The sequence below is a fragment of the Sphaerodactylus townsendi genome, linkage group LG11 (genome assembly GCF_021028975.2).
Source record: "Sphaerodactylus townsendi isolate TG3544 linkage group LG11, MPM_Stown_v2.3, whole genome shotgun sequence".
NCBI classification, from domain to species: Eukaryota; Metazoa; Chordata; class Lepidosauria; order Squamata; family Sphaerodactylidae; genus Sphaerodactylus; species Sphaerodactylus townsendi.
The window spans coordinates 30,133,280-30,153,356 of NC_059435.1; the positions used below are offsets into that span (position 1 = coordinate 30,133,280).

Here is a 20,077-nt window from a genome sequence, read left to right on the forward strand (position 1 = left end):
TGAACCAGATGTGTTTCTGCACTCCTACATTCCTGCTTGGTGATCTTGGGCTAGTCACAGTTTTTCAGAACTCTCTCAGCCCCACCTACCTCACAAGGTGTCTGTTGTGGAGAGAAGGGAAAGGAGCTTGTAAGCCACTTTGAGTTTCCTTGCAGGGGTGAAAAGTGGGGCATAAATCCAAACTCTTCTTCTACTCTTCTACTTGTACTCAAGGGTGCAACAACTGTACCAGATGCAAGGCTAACCCTGAGGTTAACCACTGCACTGCCTGCTCTCTTATTCTTTTGTACGTGCGGACACATCCTTGATGCCCTGTACCCCTGCTCTGAATAAAGTCGCTGACTACATGTATATTTTAATTTTATGCCAATAAAGATATTTGTACACGTATTTATGGGTGCAACGACAGGACCAGATGCAAGGCTAACCTTGAGGTTAACCACTGCAATGCCTTCTGTTTTATTCCTCTGCGCTTGCTGAAGCATCCTTGATGCCCTGTACACCTGCTCTGAAAAATCTCTCTGCCTCCCGTCTTTAACACCCGCAACCCGGACAAATTAAAGGGGCGCATTTCCCCACGACTCTGCTAAGACAAGCTCCACCTGTTGAATTTCTGTCTCATGTCACAGAGAGAGAGAGAGTGCGTGTTCGTGTGAGAAGGGAGAGAAAGGAGACTGATATCCTCAGTTTCGTGCCAAACTGGGCTGTCTCTCGGGTGGAGGAGGAGGGGGGGGGGGATGTGACTTGCGGGCCCGGAGGCGGGAACGGGAGGCGCCTGAGCCTCCTCCTCCTCCCGCCTCCATGATGGCGCCGCGAAGGTAGAGAGAAAGGGAGCGAGGCCAAGGAGCGGCTGCGCAGAGGTGCCGCCCCTCTCGCCTCACACTTGAGCGAGCGCGGGGGAAAGTCAGCCCGGCCAAGGCGGCCTCTCAGGCGCTCTCGCACTTGGCCGCTGTTGTTGGGTCGTTCCCCCCGTCTGCCACGACGGGGGGACGGAGAGGAGGATGGCGGAAACGGCGGGGCTGAGCCTTCGGGCCAAAGCGGCGGCAGCAGCACCCCCCTCAGCGACGGCAGAAGCAGCGGCCGGAGGCTGCCCCGCGGCCGACAGGATCGCTCTGAGGGACTCGCCGCGCTGGAGCGACCCCGAGGACGCCAGTTGAGCGCGGCCCTCTTCGGGTCTTTCTTTTCCCGCCCCTCGGCCGCTACTGGAAGGACAGGCGGGCGCTCGGCCGGTCTCCACGGCGGGCCCCTCAAGGCGGCGGGACCACAGCGAGAAAGGGGAGGAGGCGGGAGCATGGGCGCCAAGCAGAGCGGCCCGGCCGCCGCCAATGGCCGCACTCGGGCTTACTCCGGCGGGGATTTGCCTTCCAGCAGCAGCGGCGGCGGCGGCGCTAACGGGACCGGCGGCCGGCCGATGGGTGGCGGGGGCAGGTACGCGCACTTGGCGTCCGGGGTGCACCACGCCGGGCCCGGCAGCTCTGCGGCGGCCGCGGCTCCAGCGCCCCGGAGCAGGTCTCTGGGTGGGCCGGCAGCGGCCGGAGCTCGAGCGGCGCACTCCGCCTTCAACATCCCCAACAGCAGCGGCGGCCTCTACGGCTCCCAGGACTCGGTGAACAGCACCCCCGAGGAAGGCGGGCGGGAGCGGCCCGTTGCGGGAGGAGGAGGCGGCGGCGGAGGACATGGCGGCGGGAGCGGTGGGCCCCGGCTTGTCATCGGCTCCTTACCTGCCCACCTTTCGCCTCACCTGTTTGGAGGTAAAAGTGCCACCGAGCAAGCACGGGGCGCTGGGGGGTGGGCTTGGAACTGGAGCAACGAGTGCGCCTTTCTGGTATTTTTTATACAATTTGGGAGTGTGAGAGAGGCAAGAGAGAGGAGAACCAATATTCTTTATCTCGCCAAACATCTAGGTGGCTGAAGTGTCAAGTACGAATCCATCTGTCTTTACAGCACCACCCCTAAGCATCAGAAACTAGGATAAGATCCTTCCATTGGATGCCTCTGGATCGCCACAGGAGATGTGACTAGCAGACCATTACTAGCAAGGCTGCCGCTGGTTATAGACACACCCCCTTCCAGCCCGGTCCTGAAAAGGTTTAATCGGAATTAGTCTTGTTGAGACGGGTGGAAGCTTCCCAGCAATTTGTTTTAAAAATTCAGCTTTTCTGGCAGTCGGCAAGACTCTAAGGGGCTTAAGTCAGTGAAAACCACATACAACTTTAATTAGCAGAAGTAAAAAGGGGGAAAAAGCAGACTGTGACCTCTGTCCACAAGCTATATTAACTGCATGTTGGAAAAAGTCTACTTTGTGAAGCCTCCAAGATCTCTTTATAAGGTCGGGTTTTCCTTGTATCCTTGGGAGACTTGTTCTGCAGCGCAGGTGCAGCCACTGGGAAAGCCTAAGGAGAAACAGATCTAAGTGACCTGAGTGGAGGACTGCTACGGTACTAATCCCTGGTCTGATTATCGGAGCTGCCTTGGGTGGAGGGGCTTTAAATAAGGACCAGGGAGGAATGCCAGAACCAGAACATGAAGACTACTGTGCACTTACTGTCAGTGGTCTGAACACCATTGGTTGCTTTAAAAAAAGGTTTTAATGTTGTGCTGCTTAGTAATCCTAGACAGGTAGATACTGTAGTCTCTTGCAGCAACAACAAAACTGGACTGTTGTGTAACAGCATTTTTTCCGGTACAAACTTTTGTAAGCCACAACCTGCTTCTTCAGGTGCAGACGTATTGCTTAGTTATTCCTACCCAACAGGAAGTGCCTATACCCGTGTTCTTAGCACAGTAACAATGATCAACAAATGGTTGTACAGGAGTCCTTGGTGATTGTAATTGTTGAAAAATGATTCCCCTTTTTGATGCACCTGCATCTTGCCACATTCCAAGAGATTCTGCAACTTTTCAATGATCAGTTTTTTTCTGTTCTTCTCCTTGATCAGTAAAAGACCTTTGAGTGTAATGTGTCTTGTTTTACACAGACCTGTGCTGTTTTTATAGCCACTTCAAGGATTAAAAAAAAAACCAAGAGAATCTTCCTCAAATTTGAGGGAAGTTTCTCCTATTCTTGTTTGTCGCTAGTTATGTTTTAAAAATACCCTTGAAACAGAACAGGAACTAGAAAAGTGAAACCGAGCCATCAGCACTGTTCTTAGTATCATGTGTGTTTATTTGGCCTTGCAGTGGCTGCTGTCGTTGGATCTGTGAATTCTCCTCTCTTCTACTTATATAATTGGACTTAATTTGATAGCTTATTCATGTATCCATGCAATGTATTTTAAACCTGACCAAAGTCTGTTTTAAGTGCTAATTTGAAACCTGAAAGCAGATGGTTCCTTTTTTAAAGGCTAATGAATTGCCCATACTGAGAAGTTATTGCAACTATTCAACTAGTTTTCTGCCAACAGATGAAATATTCTGATAACACATTTTGTGCTTTAAAAAAAATCCCCATAGTATAAATTAAATCTACAATATTGAAATACCGATGAAAAGTTGAGGCTGAACATTTTTGCAGTATTATAGCTTTCTATGTTAGGAGCAAGGGCTATTAAACTCAATTGGACAGACCTGAAAGTAAGGATACATTGAATTTCAGTCTCAGTGTAAGCATGCTTGCATTATCTTATGAGAGCATATCAAAGGTACAATACTCTAAAGCAGTGCCCAAATGTCTGCATTTTCTGAGTGTTGAGTGCCTGTTTAATGGCCTTGCTCTTAAGTCCATTTAGCACTGGAATGGGTAATGTGACTGCTGGTTTCTTTCTTGTAGTACATATGCTCTGTAATATGGTGGTAGCCTCTGGGTTGGAATGTTGAGTCTTGGAGATTCCAGTATGACAGCCCTGATATATAGGAGAAGCAGTTCTTGCTTTGCCTCTAAAATTGTGGAAGGTCAGTTTGTTGGACCAGCATTACAGCTACAGATCAGGAAATGTCCTCAATCACTAGTCCAGTGGGCCCACCACTGAGTTTCCAATGGCCAGTTCATGATGATGATTATTTTGTGGCGGGGGAGGGGGTTGCTGTGAGGTATTAGTGCCGTTTGAATGTGCAGAAAATGGGATAGGTGTACCTGGAGGAAATGTGAGACTTTCTTAGATAGTAATTAATAAGGTGTGGTGATTGTTGTGTAGAATGCAGGCACGCTAACGCCACAGGCCTGTGTTGAATATGTTTGTGATGTAACAGGAGTGAGTGACATTACTTTCCTCCAGTATGCCTGTACTATTCTGTGACATTTTAAAAAATTATTTGTAGCTTCTATGGAAAATATATAAGTAGAATGTATAACTGCTAATATTAATTCTATAATGTTACTCAGTGAAAATTTTGAGTAATGTTTGAAAACTGAAGTTCTTCCCAACCTTTTAGACTACCAGAGGCATATGTGAGCCCTGCTGAAAATCAAAACAGCTAGGAAGTGTGCCACTTAAATGTTCTGTTATCATGTATCTCTCAATTGAGAGAGGCTGGGCACAGCAGTACCAGGTATTGGCAATGTGTTGGGCAGGAAGTGGTAAACACAGCTGGTTACTCAGTAACTGTCACAGGGAAGAGCTTTTGAGTAGTGCCGACATTGAAGTGGTAACATCTAAACTGCCAGTTACTTATGCTTGCTGTGAAAACCACTAAAATATGTCAGTAGGAAGTAAATGCAGATTTACTTTATCTGTGTTTACATGCAAGTTTGTTCTAAATTTGTTATAAATTGCTCCCTCAAAGATGCTGTGGAGGAGTCATAATTGGAACAATGCATCTGAAATCATGTGTCCCCCCTCCATGGAGCATACATCACTGAACCTCATGGTGACCTATAACCATTGAGAATGAACATTGCCTTATTTGATGTTACCTTGGTACTTTTAGAATGGAATCTTACATGGAGATAAGGTAGTCCAATGGCCCACTAAGTTCCTAATGGTTGAGTTCCTGTTGACGCAGCAAGGGTGTGGCAAGGTCGTTCCTGGGGGTGGAGCCAATGTTAGTCAGCTTCCATCCCAGGTTTGTGGGGAAGTGCATGGTAGCCTGGACCTTGGACAAGACCATTGAGCTCTTTGGAAGGCTTTCTGGCGGCAGGAAGATTTTTGGGGTTTTCCTTTGCACAACCTGAAAGCCCTCTGGAGTTGGCAGGGCAGTGGCACCATCCTCAGCTGCTTAGGGCTCTGGATTGGGCTGCCAGTGTTTCAATTTATTCATCAAGCAGTTACCTTTTTCTAATTTAAGCCAAGGTGTGCATTTAGAACCAACTAGATTGAGCTTGGTTTCTGTTAAACTGAACAGTTTTGCGTAGTGCAGCCTATAAAGATTTGAACTCACCTGATTGACTTTTAGTGGCTCTGGCGTATGAAAGTCTGCATAGGATTTCAGCACTGTCAAGTCACAGTTGACTCATGCACTGATTGGTGTTTTGCACGGTCAAGTCACAGTTGATTCATGGTGACCCTGTAGAGGGCAAAACTTCTCACAGGTGGTTTGCCGTTGCTTGCCTCTGCCTCACGACATTGGTATTCCTTTCAGGCCTCCCATCCAAATGCCAGCCAGGGCCAACCCTTACTTAGCTTCTGAGATGTGGTGAGTTCAGGCTATCTAGGTCAGGGCGTTGCAGCATTCGACCCTTCTTTTTAAAAGAATAATTACAGTCTAATGCTGCAATTCAAAACTTTCAACTTATAAAAAAGCCTGCCATGTATACATATTGCTGTTGTTTGCATAACATGGCCCCACAATGAAAGCAAGCAGGGCTCCAGATCTAATCACACAAGTTTATTATAATGCTTGCCATGTGCACATGATCTCGTAATTTATATGTTAATAAAGATTGTCTTAGTAGTAGATGGGTTGGAGGGCTGCTAGCTCAAACTTGTCTAGGTGTGAGATCTTTCCTTGCCATGTATAGTGTGAATATGCTTGAGGTATGTCATCGTTTCATAATCTGGAACTTAAATCAAGGGTGGTTTTTTTTAGTGCTGAACACTTTGAAATTTGACTTAGCATTTGCGCTGAATCAAATTGATAAGCAAAAGCTTTGCTACCCAAGAAGCTACCAGTATCTTTTATAATTTAATTATTATTTCATTATGTCTGAAATTAATTTTGATCTTGGCTACAGTTGATTTGTGATTAGAAGTGAATATTCAAATCTCTCAGTTAATTTTGCAGCAGAAGGACTGAGATCTCTGTAAAGAGAATAAATCTATGTAAGTATTTTCAATTATGTTCAAGGCATTTAATACGTACTGCAAAACTGATACTTTCAATAGCTTTAAAAATAATCTAGCCTACAGGAAGTAAGGGTTTGAGTTGTGGTAGAACAGTTACCTATAAATGACAGTTTCAGATCTCTGAGTTTACCGTCAACATTGGTGCTGAATATGAGAAATGGAGCCATCACCTGGATGCCTCATGCAAGCCCTACCTCGGAAGCTAAGCAGTGTTGCCCATCATTAGTACTTGGATGAGAGATTATCAAGGAAGTCCAGCATTACTACACAGAGGCAGGCAACAGAAAATCACCTCCAATTGTCTCTTGCTTTGAAAACTTTACAAAGTTGCTCTAAATTGGCTTCAACATGGCACTTTCAACCATCATGAAGGATAGAAGAGCACATGGAAAACTCAAAAGAAAATTTTGGTCAGGATCTAAAGTGCTGTTGATTACCTGCTTGTGCACAGGGTTATTCAGTTCCTCCTTGGACTGCATTGTAAGTTTCTGTTGGAATCAAATATAAGCCATCCCCTATGCTTTCTGTGGTGCTTTCTGTTGAGTTCTGAGCCACCACCAGTGTCTCACTTTAACTAGGCCCTCTGTCACCAATGTGCATAGTATTAGCATGTAGAACTTCCCTGGGTCTGCGATGCTGGTGATGTATGATTAGGTGAGATTCTGAAACTGACTTTAAATCTGGCCATACATAATCAGTAGATGTGCAAATTCTGCATCCATGCCTGATAGGGTGTTCAAATTGGGAATTACTCTCAGATTATGCTGTGCAGAAATCTGATTACCATGCACACCTGAAACTGCCTTATACTAAGTCAGATCATTTGGTCAGTCTAGCTCTGCGTTTTCCACATTGGCTGTCAGGACCTCTCAGGATCTCACTCCATTTCTTTTTATATTCCTTTTTGACTTCCATCTTCAAAGCAGCTCACAGCAGTTCAATTTTAAAATCTTACGATAAAAACACTAAAACTCTGAAATGTAATGGGAAAAAGGAAACCAGGTTTTGAAAACCTTTAAACCGCTGACTTACATGATGTCTATAGTCATCAATGGGAAGCTTAGGAGAGGTTGCTGATATTCTTTGTGGCCTCTGCTTATCCTGCCTCTTCTCATAGGCATTCCGGCTTGGGCTTTACTTGTGTTTTAATACTTAGCTGGTGGGGGATGCTGTTGGTTTCCAGATTGTTCTTGTCATGCTGACCACCTTGGCAGTTCTTCTGAATACCTTTGATGTTTGTGTTGAGAGTTCTGTTAGCTCTCATCTAGAAACAGTTCTAGTATATTTTCCCAGTTCTAAAAACTGGTGGTGAAAGCTGACATTTCTTATTTCACTAGCTAAGCTCTGGGGGACGAGACAAATGTTTTCTTTAAGTTTGAAAACCTATCTTGTTGTATAGCAGCTGTTTTGAGAAAATGAACTGCAGGTAGTTATGCAGATGTAGTCTTTGTGCTTCCATTAGCCATATCAGTTACAAAAACTTGTTCTTAATACAAATATAGTAGAGGCTGATAGTGTTTGCAGAGTCTAAGGGTGTCTGGTTTTTTTTGACAGTTAATAGTATATTAATTAGCTGTTTCTCTTATGTGTATCTGTCAAATAAACTAGTTAAATCATGTTTCTGCAGGAATACGGAGTAAAGTTATATTCAAAGTGAAAACAATCTTAACACTTAAAGTTTAAAATGCAGGGAGCCCAAAAGATTGGACCAGCAGGATATGTGGTTTAAGTTAAGGGGAATCTAAAGAGATCCTCAGAATCAATAAACATTCTGAGATGCATATAAGTCCAGAAAAGGGATGCATATAAGTTCCAGAAAGGGGAGAGGAGAACAGTCACTAAGGGTGATGGTGTCCAGGAGTCCATGAAGGACAGGCTACACTGCGAGGGATGGTAGTCAACTGGGATGGGAACATTCTGAAATAAGGAAAGGGTTCTGCCTCTTGAGATCCTGAAGAAAGGGAAGCCTCCTCCTCCTCCAGAGACAAGGGACAAAGTTTCCCAAATGCTGCAATACCAATTTGTAACTCTGCATTTTGGATAAGAATTCATTGATTTGGTCTTGTTGAGATCAAATTGGATGAGGCCTCATCCCAGGCATGGAATTAAGAAGAACAATAATTACGATGGGCAGATCCGTGCAATCTACAAAGTGGGGGAAAAGGCACATACACCACCGATCCTCTAACCTGGATCACTCAGGCTAGCTAGATCTCAGAAGCCAGTCAGGGCTGGCCCTTGTCAGTATTTGGTTGGGAGACCACCAAGGAGTTCTAGGGTCACTATGTAGAAGATGGCTATAGCAAACAACCTTTGTTAGTCTCTTGACTTAGAAATCCCACAGGTTCGCCAAAAGCCAGCTGCGACTTTATGGCACTCCATGTGCACATTTATAATGATACATAGCTAGTCATTTATGACTAAAATGGTACATGCTTCACTACATATCATTTTCCATGCATATATTATAAGGGAGTTGCACCTGTCACATCAGGGCAGACGTTGTTCAGCCTGTGGAAGCAATCAGCTATGATACTAATTCTTTTTGAAAAGCCATCTTAAGTTTTCTAAAACTGAAATGATGGCACTAAGAACCAGATCCCAGGGACATTCCTTGGAACTGAAGATGGATGAGTGGAATTATTAAAACAGTTGCAGAGGGAGTTTAACTGGATAGGGTCTGTGCTTGGTAGAAAGGAAGGAGACACTGACCATTTTTAACTTACATGGATGCTTATTTGGGCTGTCAAAATAATGATAATATCAGGTTGCGTTGGCAGCTAAATTAGAATGTCTGTGTGAGTTTGCTGTTTTTAAAGAGTAAATATAATGTCTTGATATTTGTGAGTGTGATGGACAGGAGGCTGTCCTGCCCCTGAAGGGAAATCAGCCACTCAGATGAGCCCATAGGAGTGCTGCTCCAGCATCCAGTCATCTTTGAAAAGGGGGATTAGATGTCTGAGGGAGCACAGGAGAAGGGGAGTGGCATTTTGTCTCTGGAAGAGTAGTGACAGCTCAGGTCTGGCTCAGGAAAAAAACAGAGTAGCAATTCTGACTGATAGTGTGGTAGTCAGATAGTTCTGACTTGTACTGTGGCAGAGCAGTTTAGCTCTATCTCTGGGAGATAAGAAGGTGTTTGATTGTTAGACCTGCCTCTGGTGATGAGCAGACCTTGTACAGTTTAGTCTGACTCTGGGAAAAGGGCAGACTGGTGTGTGTGTGAGAGGATCCAACCCACTGGCTAGTCAATAAAAGTCTTTTTGTGGCTGAAGGCATTATAGAAAAGTCTAACTACTCTGTGAAATCATAACAAGTCAAAAACGTTGTGCCTCATCTGGCATCCATTTCTACTTTGTCTACCTAGAGACCTGTGCTTCTGGTTTGTTCCTTTAAAACTAACCTGGTAAATAAATAAATCTCAGTTGTTTATATAGTAATCCAGCCTCAGTGATCTTGATAATCTCCTTGTGCACCACAAAACATACCTCACAGCAGCAAACCCAACGCCTATATACTTGCCACCTGGAAACTGAGGGGAAGGTTTATAGGTCAGAACAAACCTAGATTACAAAAGTCTTAGGAGGCTAAGCAGAAAAAAAGTTTGTCACAGTTAGGTATACTGTGTTTGGGAAAATGAAGATAATGAGGTTTCTGATATCTTGAATTTTAATGTATTCTGCCCTCCCCCACACAGTTGAAGACCTGAAGTACTGGCATTCTTTCAAGTAGGATGATTTTAATGTACCTGATATAAAAGTGTGAGACAACTTTCAGCATCATCCCAACATGCTATATAGTTTTGACTTATTTTCAAGTATGGTTCTCTTTTTGAGATTGGAAACTTAAATACTTGCTCGGGGAACTGTGTTAAATAGAAGAGAACTGGGTGAATTTACTAGACAAAAAGGTTTCTTTTGTGTGAAGATAAGGTGAGTGTGTAAACAAGCAATAGCCTGTTCATTTACCTTGCGTGTGGATTGTTCTATGACCTTCAAAACAATTTGCCTGAAGTTTAGTTTCTATAGGTTTCTACTGCTAATGTTACTTTAGTCTTCTGTGAAAATTTGTTGAATACTCAAGCTCCTGTTTATCTGGCATTGGTAAATCACACAACATACCAAAGAAAGGTTAGACAAACTAGAGTGAACCTGATTTGTAATATGCACTGAGACGTCACTACTGAAACCAGTATTTCTGGAGGAGATGGAAATGTACTGGGAGAAAAAACCAGGATGTGAGAACTTTGATCCTGGGTTTTTCTTGTGTCAGATAGAAACAATTGCCCAATCACTGTCCTGCCTTCATAGGAAAATAGAATGCCTGGCAGCGGTTCTCTCCTTGGCACTATCTGTAACCCAGGTACATACAAAGTCTTGAAATAGTATGAAATAAAAGGGTGTGCTTTTATTTATTTGCTTCTTTCATATCCAGCCTTTCTCCCCAGTGGAAACCCAAACCAGCTTACATCAATCTCCGATCTTCATTGTATCCTCATAACAACCCTGTGAGGTAGGTTAAACTGAGTGTGTGTGACTGGCCCAAGATCACTCAGCAAGCTTCTGTGACAGAACAGAGTTTCAAGTTTGACTCTTCAAGATAGTCTGATAACTCTAATTTCTAGACTTCAGTGGCTATCTTTGTATATGTGGTAGGTCTTATAAGGCTTAGCTAACTGGCTCAAATCTTTATATATTTGTGGGTTTTAGATTTATCATGCTCCCCAGACATTTTCTATGTAAATTTCAATTTTTGTAAAGGTCTTTAGCCAAATAAGCAGAGTCCTTATTATCCTATTGCTTAAATATGAACATTTTACCAGTATAATTGCTGCTACGGCTTGATCCTAGTGAAAGAAATTGTATATTTAAGAAAGTATTTTTGTTTATATTAATGTGTTGGCACGTGTGATGATTCTGCTTCTTCTAATAAAGACCAGGCAAGGCTAAGAGTCCAGTAAGTGGACTCATCTCTGTTTCTCAGCATTCCTGTTGCTAAAGCCAATTCTCTACCACTCTGTATTATTAGCAGTAAAGCCCATTTTATGAAAAAATAAAATGGGCTCTAGATGGGGAGGGCGGAGGGCTTTCTAAAGGCTCCAAGATGAGAATTTGCATTCCCCTTCTTCCTGTTCCCCTTCTTTGCCTCAGCGAGTGGTATTCAAGCTGCAGAGGGCCTGTCCTGGCTGTGGAGTTCTCCAGCTGCTTGATGACCCTAAAGAGCAGGAAGAGCAAGTAGAAGAGTAGCACCAGGTAGACCAGCAAGTTGGTTTTGGAAGGGCTAGTGCCAGGCCCAGGAGGGTAGTGGGTGGCTTGCTGCCATTGCCCCTCCAGGCCTGGTTTGGTGTTTGGGGGGGAGGGCAGGCAGGGGAATGGAATGTGTGGCGATTGGTTAGAAGTGAGTTGTTGCCCCATGTTCCTTCCTTAGGCAATTATGTCTAAGGATAGCAATGTAGGTTTGGGGAAGAGGTTATCATACTTTCCCCTATTTCCTACATGGAAAACTGGTCTCTGAATTCACCTTATAAATCCACTGAAGACTAAAAGCTTCATATAAATGAATACTTCAGTACTTGCAAAAACCACAACATTTTGAAAATAATCCTTTGCAGGTGTGAGTAAAAATTCCTTGTAGTCATACTAACTTTTGTGCTGCAATTTTCCAGCTTTAAAAATAGCATAGGAGAGGAGTTGCTTAATGTAGTAGCAGCAGTAGAGCTGTAGAAGAGACTTACTTCACCCTGTTTCTGAAAGTAAGTGGATGGGAAAGGTGAGTAGTGGCCCTTTTCTAAAATGAGGCCAACACATCTGGTTGAAGCCATAAAAAAGAAGAAGAAAATCTTACCCTGCATTGTTGCATACAAACTGTTTTATCTTCTAGGACTATACTTGTATTACTTTCAAAGATCATGTTACAGCACTGTAAATTTATTTTCTCTGAAAATAATTTTCACAGTTAACATTTTTCTGTAATGTAATGAACCCACAAAGTCCATACTGTATAATCCTAGATTAAAGCAGCTATCACACTGTCTTAATCACAATAATGGAGGTTTTAAGAAATGACATAATATTTAAAGTAAAGACCAAAATTGTTAGGCCATCTCTTGCAATGGTCAATGATGATCCTGTGCCTATTAATAAAATAGACAATAGGATTGTATTGTCGAAGGCTTTCACGGCCGGAATCACTTGGGTGCTGTGTGGTTTCCGGGCTGTATGGCCGTGTTCTAGCAGCATTCTCTCCTGACGTTTTGCCTGCATCTGTGGCTGGCATCTGAAGATTATCCTCTGAAGATGCCAGCCACAGATGCAGGCGAAACATCAGGAGAGAATGCTGCTAGAACACGGCCATACAGCTCGGAAACCACACAGCACCCAAGACAATAGGATTTCTGTTAAATGAGCAGTCTTAAGCCTGTTCACCCATGAAACTGAATCTTGGTAGCCAGCACAGTTGTGGTTCTGGACTGGGTGGGCCAGATGCTATTTGTGTAGATGTGGCATAGAGTTTTGTGACTGGAACTTGTGACAAGTAATTTCACTCTAGAAGAAGCTAAGGGAATATATTTCATGAGGAAAAGGGAATTGCTGGAGGTTTAATTCTTCTCTTTCCTCAGGGTTTTCGTCCCAGTCCACATTGTGACATCCACTGCAGTGGTTTGCTGTGACCAAAGGACATATTAAGTATTCCACTCACATAAAGTTCACTGTTGTGTAGTCTAATTTTAGGGGTAAAAGGCTTTTGGGGAAAATGTTAAAGTAATTACACGTGAACGCTAAATATAAGAGAAACGGAATACAGTGGGCATTCTGATAATCCAGGGGTTCAAATGCTGAAGGTAGCTGTTTGATCAGATGTTGACAAATAATGATTAAGCTCTAATAGAGAACTATAATAGCAGATTTTTTTTAAATGAGCAGGTTGATCCTGTCCTCACATTAAAAATAGCTAAGAAAAGGATATGATTGATGCTAAATTTGTCGGGCTGGTGTAACTCTGTATGAAATTGCCTTGAATTGAGGCAGACTGTTGGTTCGTCTAACTCAATATTTTCTTCACTACCAATGACTTTGTAGGATCTTTGACAGAGATTCCTTTTTCTTACCTGCTGTCTGCAGTTCTTTAACTGGCGGTGCCATTGGTTTACTCTTAGGAGACATGCTTTGTGTGCAGAAGACATTACACATTACCTATCTTCCAGATTCTTCCTGCGCAGGGAAATTAGAAGGCTGTTGTTTAATCAGTGAATGTGAATACATCTCAGCATTCCATTATTGGTGTGTGTGTTGAGATTTGAAAATGTCAGTTGAAGTGGGTGAAGGAGAGTAACGGAGTTGGGGGAGGTAGGCAGGACTGAAAAAGGCAGCAAAATGAGACCAGTTGGTTGACAGAGAACAGGGGAAAATTTGGCATAACAGAAGGAAGAACAAAGGAAGAAGTAGTGTAGTGAGGAAAGAAAAGGACAGGCTAAGTAAAAGTGCTTAAAGGCATCTCAAGCATACTGATCATTTGAGGTGCATCTTCTGTATGGAGAAAACTGGTCAATGGAAGACTGAAGGTTGCCAATTGGAGAATAATTGTTAGCCTACATAGTGAGATACTAAGCAGTTATCATAACTTTTTTTTCTGCTCCAGCACAGGACTTCTGTCAGTGTATATTGTATCATTATTTATTTCATCTATAGACCACACTTCCCCTCACAAGCTCAGGGCAGCTTCCAACATACAAAAATACAATAAAAGCAGACTTATTGGAACTAGTAATCTATAACTGCCCTGAAAGATCTAGATGGTGGCTAAAAGTCACAGTACAGTAAATAGGATGCATTCCTATTATCCAAGAAAGAAAATAGGGTGGGGATTAGATAGTAAACTGTTGCGGCCTCAGCCATAGGCCTGGTGAAACAGCTCCATCTTACAGAATCAAGTCCCACTGGGCCTGGATCCCATTACACAAAGTGTTCCACGAGGCTGCCCTGGCCCTGGTTGAGGTCAGCTGGACATCTCTCAGGCCAGGGATCAGTGCTCTTCAGCGGATGTACTGGGAGAGACTGTCATGCAGATAGAATGACCCCAGACCGTTTAGGGCTTTGAAGGTAGGTATCAGATTTGTGAACCTGATTCAGTACTCTACCTGGAGCCAACGCAGTTGAATGTGCATCCACCACGGGGTACCAGTAAGGATCTGTGCTGCTGCATTTTGCACCAGCTGGAGTTTCTGGAGCAGCCCAAGGGCAGCTCTGCATAGAATGATTTGCAGTAGTCCAGTCCAAAAGTGACCATTGCATGGATCATTGTGGCCAGATTGGTCCCAGTAGCCAGGTTCCAGTAGCCCCAGGAGGTCCCAGTAGCCAGGTGCGCCACACGTGTGACTTGAACCTCCATGGATAAGCCACTGTGTGGTCAGATTAGTTGCTATGTGGTCAAGGATTGCTTTGTAGCACATGGTTAGTTCTTACCTAGTTGTGCAAATAGTTATAATAGCTTTATTCGTTTAAAATTAATTGTAATGTCGAACCTCAGATCAAAAATGTGTAATGGCTATTAGAATTGAAATATTACTTATTGAAACACAAAAGTAATCAATTGAAATAGCACTATTGTGTGGTGATATAGTGTAGTGATATAATAATGGTGTTATGTCCGTTGGCAAGAAACATGTGTTATCTCTTTCTTCTCTGATGCTGGAGGAAGGTAGGATCCTAGCAAGTTATGCTTATGCAAGTTCTGGATCTGGAGCAGTTCTGTTAACTGCTGTAAGATGGGACAGACATGTTATTGTTTTGTAACAGTTGACCAAGCTTTAAACCACTCTTATCAAATATTATTGCTGGTTTTAGGTGTTGTGATAGATACAAATGGCAGCAGTGTGCAGAAGATTTTACTGTTCGTGACTCTGGTTTGGAACCCCAGGGATAGCCTGAACAGTTACAGGTTTATTCAGAATGGAATTAATCATCACACTTCAGCTGTGGTTGTAATTATAGGGCAGGGAGTACCTGCTTCTGAATTAATGGAAGTAGGCAGAAGAGTATATGTGAGGCTGACGAATGGGTGGGGGGAAGGGATAAGTGTTTTGAAGAAGCACTTGGCTATGAAACATGTAGGTAGGTTGCCACCTGGATGAAGTATATTTTTGACATAATTTGACTATAGTCTTCTGTTATCAAATAGCCAATTGACTGGTCTCAGTCTTAGCAAACATGAGCTGATTAAGGCCTGACAACTTGGGAGCCTCATCTACATAGGTGTGCTTTTTCTTTCTAATCTTTCCAGCACACCTTATTAATTGAAGAAGGCTGACTTGCTATTCTGATTAAGCAACATTGATCAACATTGCAGCAACAGCCCTTGTGTATTTCCATATATACTATCTGCACACTTCTTTTTCCTGGAAGGGTTTCTTTACGGGAAGTGGATGCACCTCATTCCTTCCTGGTTACCATACATTGGACATAGATGCATCGTTTCTTTTTTTAAAGTCTGAAGCAATATGGGGACAGATTTTGCTCATGAAATGCTTTCCTGGGAAGTGCAGTGATAAAAATGCTATTGCAGAGTAGGATGGAACTACCGGTAGATAGCAGGATCAAACACACATGCACACCCATTCTTCCCATTTTTTCTTGAGATTCCACATCTCTGATCTAGCATCACACAAGATAGGAAACACCTTTCAGAAAAGCACGTTTCAAGTGAATTTTATTACATTAACTGTTCATCTCAAGTAAAAAGACAAAATATATATCTTTTGATGAGTCATATACATTCTTATTCCTAACCTGCATTTATGAACTTAGAACAATAGGCTAGTACTCCATGTATGTTTTTAACTTGATTCTCTGTGCAAGCTGCTTATGTTGCTTTTATTAGGTACTTATTATTATATAAGCTTCTGGTTAGGAAAGTTTGGAATGGAAGGATTCAAAACCAAACTATGACTTCAATGTAACAAATGACTTTCCCCAAGGACTTTAAAAGTTGCCATCAGAAAAATTTGGAAATGTTGAGGATTATAAAAAAAAATCTAGGGCCGTTTCCGCGACGAAGCATGGAAAGCGGCCGAATGCGGCATTTCTAACGGCCGACTGTAATTCAATCGACACTTCGGGGACCGCCCGGTTGGTCACAAGCTTCTTTCGAAACAGCTCGGCAGCCAATGACGCGAGCGCAGAGCCGACAACCAGCTCGTCCCGGACCTGCCCGCTACGTATTCAGCGGGTCGCCCGAGGCTCTGGAACACGCCGCCAGCCCTGCGCCGCACTGCTCCAGCAGGGCAGGCGATGGTCCCCAGAACTCCTCGGGCGACGCAAGGAGGCCAATTAAATAGCAAAGATAAGTGCTGGGTGAGGGGAGGCTTATTGAAGCCGCTGCCGCTCGCCGCATGGCGGAGGCAGCGCTGGTATCCTTCAAAAAAACGCTAGCGCTTCTAAGGAAAGCGCCCGACCATCCCGACTGGTGGCAGCTAGCGACTTTCTTGATGCAGCTGCGCCCTAATCGCGATGGCGGCCTGAAAACGCGGCGTTTTTACGATCTCCAGGCCGCCACGCCAAATGCTCTGCGGTGCAGATATGGCCTAGGAAATACTGGAATGCATGAAATACTTTTTACGATAAAGATTTACTCATTCAGAATGTGTTGAAAGACAATTATAGTGTTACATATCGTCTGTATATATTTACATAATAATCTATGAAAGATTCATTTTGTTTAAGCAGTTAAGGTAGGCTCAATAATTAAGTAGTATGGGTATTTTCAAATTGTCCCTCCCTTGAAGCCTTCAAAATTTCTGGGAATTTTACATCTCATGGTATAGATAGTAAAAGTTCCCACTTCCTAAAGCAAAAAAAACCAGACTGTCCATTCATCATATGGTGCCTTTTCTACTGAATGCCCTTTCTCCTGAAATAAACACCAAAGTCACCATTTTTTTAGCTGAAGCGGAACAGGGGACAGCTTCCTACTTGACTGGATTTTATTTACTTCGATTTTAATTATTTAAAGTCTTAAGAGTACATTTTATAAACTTTTGTTTCTTTTTATTGGATAATTTTATGTCCTAGTATCTGATTTTATAGCTGAAATACAATGAATATATACATGACATACCTAATAAAGGTCATATTGTGTTGTGGTGAAAGTTTTACAAAAATTAAGTATGTAAACAGCTTTATTTTTAATTGTTCTTTACTAGATGATGTATGTGTTTTCCCCATTTGCATTTTGTACATTTTTATATAGTTTGCAAAATACCCCATTGTTGCTGATTAGGAATAAATTGTTGTGCATTATTTCAAGAAGAAACTCCATGAATCAGTTTCCTTGTATGCTTTATAGAACTACATATTTGATTACTGAGTATATAGAGTTAGATTTAAAATTCAAAAATTAATGTTGCAATTGGAACTTTTTGTAATATATTTATTCACATAACTCTCATATCCTCCATTTTATACTCACAACAACCCTGTGAAAGATAAATTAGGTTGAATATATATAACTTATTTAGGGTCTTGGCAAGCTTCCATAGCAAGGTGATGATTTGAACATGGCTGTCTCAGAACCTAGTCTAACCACTAGGCAATACTGGGTGTTTAGGTGCTTGCATGAAGCAGCAGATTCTAATACATATCTTGGTGAGTTATGATTTTGACAGGCACATATGCAGAGTAAAGTCAATGGTGGTGGTGAAGAAGAAGACGAAGGTGAAGAAGAAAGAAGAGTTGGATTTATATCCCCCCTTTATCTCCTGTAAGGAGACTCAAAGGGGCTGACAATCTCCTTTCCTTCTCCCTTAGATCACAGTAGGGGCTTCAGACAGCCCAGGGAGACATAGGCTCTTAGATGTTCAGGAACTACCATTCCCATGGCCACAGCATGTGGTGGCCACACATGCTGACAGAGGCCGATGGGAATTGTAGTTCCTGAACATCTGGAGAGCCGCAGGTTCCCTACCCCTGCCTTGGAACAAAACCCTGTGAGGTAGGTGGGGCAGAGAGAGCTCAGAAGACTGTGACTAGCCCAGGGTCACCCAGCTGGTGTGTGTTGGAGTGCACAGGCTAATCTGAATACCCCAGATAACCCTCCACAGCTCAAGCGGCAGAGCAGGGAATCAAACCCGGTTCCTGCAGATTAGAGTACACCTGTTCTTAACCACTATTCCACTGCTGCTCCTGAAGGCAATGCTTTCCAAAAAGTAATAGAGAAACTTGATGTTTATGTTTTTCTGATATAATGATATTCTTTGAAAAAGCACTGTTGAAGATCAGAGCATCAGGATATAAAGTAGAAAAAGCTAGGAAGTATTTTATAGAAAGCAGTTGCCAGAAATTGTGATTATTTGCGAGGGGGAGGGTGTTTCAGTCTTGTGATGTTGAATGGATCATGGAAGGTGGAATCACCTTCACTGTATTTTGTGGAGTAGACAGACAGTTTTATTACGGCCATTAGGCCAGCAAAATTGTGGAGAAGAACTTGTTCTTTTGCTGACAATCGCTTAATCGCTTAATTCTTCCCATTAATGAAAAATCTAAGATGTGGAAATTTTCTTCCCCTTTTTCTTATTACTTTAACAATGTATTTAGTTGTGTGACTCCTCAGTAGGTATGATTAATGTGCATCTTCTGTTTTGCTGACAACTTACAGCAGGTAGAGCACTGAAATTTTTTGCCTGCTCGCACATATGATGGATTTTTTAAATTCTCTGGCTTGAGTCTGACCATTTCATATAGCCAGAAAAGCCTCCTCTGTCAGAGAGGTTTTATATACAGCTGTGCAGAGTACAAATGCAAATCTATATCTTTGCACACTCAACTTTAGTCTGTCATAGCAGGAGCAAGAGATTTGAGCAACTTAGCCTTCAGCTATAAGGTGGTATGGTGAAAAATGACCTCCTACTAACATTTCTCTGGCATGCAACTAGAAACATGAATTGCCCTCAGGGCAATTCAGGGGCTGTCTTGCCAGACAGGGGCTGTCTTGCCAGGGGCTGTCTTGCCAGACAGCTATTTAGGTCCTGTTGCTTGTTAAAGCCATGTGACAGTTGCTTCTTGGAATGCGCAGTTGTACTACACAAAACGTATTGGAGCAAACAGGCTGATCACAGCTCCATTCAGAAGGCTATGGCACCAAGAACATCTTTCAGAGCATGCATACTGGGGCCCAGTGGCAAAATGCATTTCTTCTCTCCAGTCTCTGTGAGACAATTGGAGTTTAGGTGGGATCAGGACTTTTCCCCCTCACTCAATTTGTTTTACCATTCCTACACAAGAGGCCCTGCTGGGCAACCTTGGACTAGTCACAGTTCTTTAAGAACTCTCACAGCCCTCCCCCCATCTCACAGTGCATCTGTTGATGGGAAGGGAAGGGAGGGGAAGGGAAGGAGTTTGTAAACCCCTTTCAGTATCTTACAGGAGAGAAAGGGGCTTATTGTTTGGAAGTGCCAAGAGTTTGGAAGAACTGTGACTAGCCCAGGGTCACCCAGCAGGAATTTAGGCGTGTGGAAACAGCACTGTCAGAAGTGGTGGGCGGGAGGGAATCTTTATTGGCTGCCACCACTCTGGTATGGACCTAACTCAGGAGGGCCAAGAACACCAAACTGCCTCTTTTCCCAACGGAATACATTTAAGTTGACCAAATGAGGCATGAGGACCCAGGCAAAATAACAAACAGTTTATTAGAGTGGTTTAATAGCAATAATCATTCAAGCCACATATAGGCCAAGATCAGTAAAGTCCACTAAACAAACTAATAAAAACCCTAACCAGTCTCTAGCTGTCTCCTGAAACTAGGCTTCAGGCCAACTTACCCCTTCCTGGATGAGGAATCCTTCTCTCTGCATCAGGCTCTCCACAGCC

At 43.1% G+C, this 20,077-nt stretch overlaps 1 protein-coding gene across 2 annotated transcripts in view; it reads left to right on the forward strand.

Moving 5' to 3' along the window:
* Positions 1-804: 804 nt before the first annotated feature.
* The window catches only part of ZNRF2 (zinc and ring finger 2), a 63,785-nt gene continuing 44,512 nt past the window's right edge, over positions 805-20,077 (forward strand). For both annotated transcript variants that reach the window (XM_048511121.1, XM_048511123.1), the window contains exon 1: positions 805-1,751. In XM_048511121.1, coding sequence (XP_048367078.1) covers positions 1,292-1,751 — 460 coding nt within the window. In that variant the 5' untranslated portion in view covers positions 805-1,291. The remainder of the gene's footprint in view (positions 1,752-20,077) is intronic.